General features: G+C 55.6%; 1 protein-coding gene across 1 annotated transcript in view; it reads left to right on the forward strand.

Moving 5' to 3' along the window:
* Window positions 1-4,062, forward strand: part of ADARB2 (adenosine deaminase, RNA-specific, B2 (non-functional)) — a 236,292-nt gene that overhangs the window by 230,092 nt on the left and 2,138 nt on the right. The window contains exons 7-8 of the mRNA XM_010836405.1: window positions 28-196; window positions 2,835-3,016. Coding sequence (XP_010834707.1) covers window positions 28-196; window positions 2,835-3,016 — 351 coding nt within the window. The remainder of the gene's footprint in view (window positions 1-27; window positions 197-2,834; window positions 3,017-4,062) is intronic.

The following is a 4,062-nucleotide window of genomic DNA, read 5'->3' on the forward strand; positions in this document are numbered from 1 at the left end:
AAATCTTACACGGCTCTCATCTCCTAGTGAGCAGCAGCAAGCACCTGGCCAGGAAGTTCCGGGGGCACCTGCGCACAAAGATCGAGTCTGGGGAGGGGACGGTGCCTGTGCGCGGCCCAGGCACGGTGCAGACCTGGGATGGCGTCCTGCTGGGCGAGCAGCTAGTCACCATGTCCTGCACAGACAAGATTGCCAGGTAACAGCAATTTCCTTTCCTCACACGAGAGCCGCCCTGGTGTGGGGAGGGGGACGAGGGCTGTGGTCCCGGAGGGGGGCCTAGTCTGGTACTGAGGTGCACCCTGCAGTCCCGGACTCTGTCCACATCCCCCACCTCCATGGAGAGTCAGGCAGAACTGTCAGAGGGGCAGCCAAGGCTCAGAGAGGCATACACTCAGGGACTTGGGGAGCCGGGCAGCAGGGACCCCAGGCCCTGGACCCTGACCCTGCACACGGAGGTGGCCCAGGTACACTCGGCGCCCCTGTGGCTTCCTGGGCTACACAACAGATAAAACCTGAGCTCCTGTAAACAGGGATCTAGAATCTTGAGGGAAATGACCAACAGGCTGCAGGAGAAACAGGGCTGCTTACTGCCCTGGAGGGACCGACCACCCTGGCCCAACCGCATAAACCAAAGCACTGATTTTTGCAGCAAAGAGAAGTGCCCGTAGCATCAGCTGGCTCCTCTGTCAGAAAAAAATGCGCCCTCCTTTGTGATGTTCTCACCCCTCATCAAGAGGGAAAAGCAGCTGTGTCTAGCATGAGGGAGTCCTCCTGCTACCCCAAGAGCGCTGGGCCTCTGACTGACCCCTAGAAAGTGAAGTGGACAGATGAGGCAGAAATGAAGATTCACCGCCTCTAGGACCTCAAACATCAGGGGACAGAGAGTGAAACTCGCTACGAGGCCAGCATGGTGTGGGGCATCGACAGTTCTCACGGACATGGCCGGTCTTTCTGGCCTGGCTATGAGAAGCGATCCTCCGTCACAGGCGAACGCCGAAACGCCACCTCCTGAAAGGACGGGGAACGGGTTTTGGGGGTCTTTAGCTCTTGTCTCTCAGAGTCCAGAGGCTTATAAAAGTCTAAATCTTCTGGAACTAATGTTCCTTTAGATATGGTTTCTAATTTTAAGCACCTGAACTTGATTATCGATTGCAATGTGTCTTTAAATGAACAGATTAAAACTTTCTCCATAAAAATGAACTGCAAGTAGTTACAGCTGCTGTCCAGGGACTTCTGTGCTGAGATCTCGGGCCACGGGGGTCCCTCCGAGTGTGGGCAGGGCAGTCTGGGCTGGGGCCGCCCGGGTCCAGAGAGTGTATCCCTCATTAAAGAGGCCAGCTTCCCAGAATCGCCCCTCAGGTATCGTTGGCGTTTCAGTGACCGACAGACAGACACAAACGTATTTCTTTAGGATTATCTACACTGAAACCAGATCTAGAACTTTCTTCTCTGTCAACATTGCGGTGATATCACTGTTTGAACTAGAAGAAAGGCATTCTCCCATTCCCTCCAGAAAACTGAAAACTCTCCAGTTTGTATTCAGGGTGACTTTGGCTTTATCGACAGCATTGGCTGGACAAGTTAAACTCCTACAGCCAGGCCAGGAGAAAGCTGATCATCTCTGCTGCAAAGGTGATTAGGAGGAAGCCAGATACAGAATTTGTTTGTCTTTAGAAAATCCCACAGCCAGAACCATTCAGATACAGCTTTGTTCCAAGCCAGTCCATGGACGGCCTCTGGAACGCTGACCTCATCGTTTGAGAAAGGGCTTTGTTATCCATGGGGATGTCCACTCTGCGGCATCTCATGCCTCCAGCAATGTCCTCTCCTTCATACCTTTCGGACACCACCTCTCTGGGAAAATCGCCCACCAAACCCCAAGGACAGCCCTCCACTCCTTTCAAGGAGACAGGATGTGACTCACAGAAATGACCACAATCATTTTTTTAAGTGAAGTTATGCAAATCTGATAGGCTAAAGTAAACGTTTCATAAAACCAATGACTGTTTAAATTGTGGGACTAAACTGTTTGTGTGTAAATATTACCTTTTATATTCCACTTGAGTTTTATGTGGGTGAGCACATTACTTTAATGACCCGCACTTATGGAGGAGGGGATGCGCCTCCATGCTCGCCAGCCAGATGGCTGCCTTTTCTTGCATGAGATTAAAAGATGTTTCTCATTCACCTCGATGCTTCTGAGGCAAATTAATATCGCCAGCTAAATTGCTTGTGTTTTTGGAATAAAATTTAAAGAGAACTTTTTAAGGCAATTGGTGTCACAGGTTCCCAGAGCAGACTGCTCTCCAGGTAGGCCTGCTGGTTTGAGCGTTCGGTAATTAATGGAAAGAATTCTGTGTTAATTGACTGCTTCGGGAAAGGGAAATATAATGACTCCTTATTAATCATGAAAGGAAATGTGCGGCGTGGAGGCCCCACAATAATCGCTCTAACCGTAGAGAAATGTTAATTAATGAAAAGAACAATGATGTAAGAAATTAGCTGCGTGATGCTTGTGCGGGGGGTGGGGGCTGGATTTTAAGCACATTATTTAGAATGGAAACCGCAGAATCCTGCCTTAAATAACACATACGCGGAACCTTGTTCCACCCAAATTTAGGGGAAAGTCTGACAAGGGCCCTGTCACCTCTGCTGGCAGAAGCCGACACGCACCCAGAGCAGCTTTCATTTCGGAGCCCCATGCTCTGCTCAGGGCCCCTGAAGTCAAAGCAGCCCAGAGCCCAGCGAACTCATTGGGTCACCGGAGCAGGCCCCACCCACTGCCAGGTCCCCCTGGGCCGGGCACCCAGGGCCTGACCCCCATCTCCCCGCAGGTGGAACGTGCTGGGCCTGCAGGGCGCGCTGCTCTGCCACTTCATCGAGCCCGTGTACCTGCACAGCATCGTGGTGGGCAGCCTGCGCCACACAGGCCACCTCTCCCGCGTCATGAGCCACCGGACCCAGGACGTCGGCCAGCTGCCTGCCTCCTACCGGCACAACCGGCCCCTGCTCAGCGGTAAGGAGGCCATCCCCAGACGCACACCCCTGTATCAAGCCCTGGGCCCCAGGGCAGGCTTTCCAGGTCGGGCCTACAGCTGCTTAAGACCCAGCGCCCGGTACCTGGAAGACCAGACGGGCAGATGAAGGCACTGGTGACAGTCCAGGGTGGACTCCCCGCATGCGCGGTGTTACTGTCAGGGCCATGTCTGCGGGGCCACAGAAGCACAGGCAATGAGCATGTGTGTCCAACGGCGGAGGGGACCCAGGGCCGCCGGCCACCCCGACCTGATCCAGGAGCGAGTTCCTGAGAGTCTCCCCAGCACCCCCACCCTGGGAGGGGGCACAGCCCGGGATCCTGAGGACCAGGAGTCACATGGCTATGCCCTGGCAGCCGCCTAGCTCTGGGGTCTGTGGGGGTGACCCTCCATCCCGAAGAGCCTGTCCTGACCAGTGGCCCCGGGAAGGTAGAAGAGGGGCGTTTCTGTGCTCCCCGTGCTCCTCCCCTGCAGTGGGGCCGGGCAGACGCATGTAGACCCACAGGGGCCAGCCGGTCCAGGGCTTGGGCTTGGACGAGATCCTCAGAAAGAGGAGACAGAGACAGTGGAGGGCTGTGGTGAGAGTCAGCCTAGGAGCGCCTGGGACCCTGAAATTGTTCACTTAGGAGCCGAGGGGCACTGGTGGTACCCGCAGGGTGGCGGTGAAAACAGAAGGCACTAAGCTGTGAGGGCACCCACAGGCCAGGCCAGCTCCCCAGAGGAGGCACCTCCCACCCCTGGTCCCCCCACCCCCACAGTGGTCCCTGGCCAAGGATAGCATCTCGGACCCCAGAGCTCAGAGAGGGACAGGAGAGCATCGGGGCTGGGACTGCCTGGTGCTCAGAGACCCAGGCTTCTTACACGCGAGACTCTGTTCCTAAGACCTGCAACCCTCTGCCAGAATTAGGGAGCCCCCTCAGATGCCAGGGCCAGAGAGGGGCCTCGGCAAACTGCAGGGAGGTCATGGGACAGGGGTCGCAGGGGCCATCTAGGACCATGGCCCAGCTTTCCTCGCTGTGACCCTGGG

This window comes from Bison bison, unplaced genomic scaffold, assembly GCF_000754665.1.
Source record: "Bison bison bison isolate TAMUID 2011002044 unplaced genomic scaffold, Bison_UMD1.0 scf7180017864063, whole genome shotgun sequence".
Lineage (NCBI taxonomy): Eukaryota > Metazoa > Chordata > Mammalia > Artiodactyla > Bovidae > Bison > Bison bison.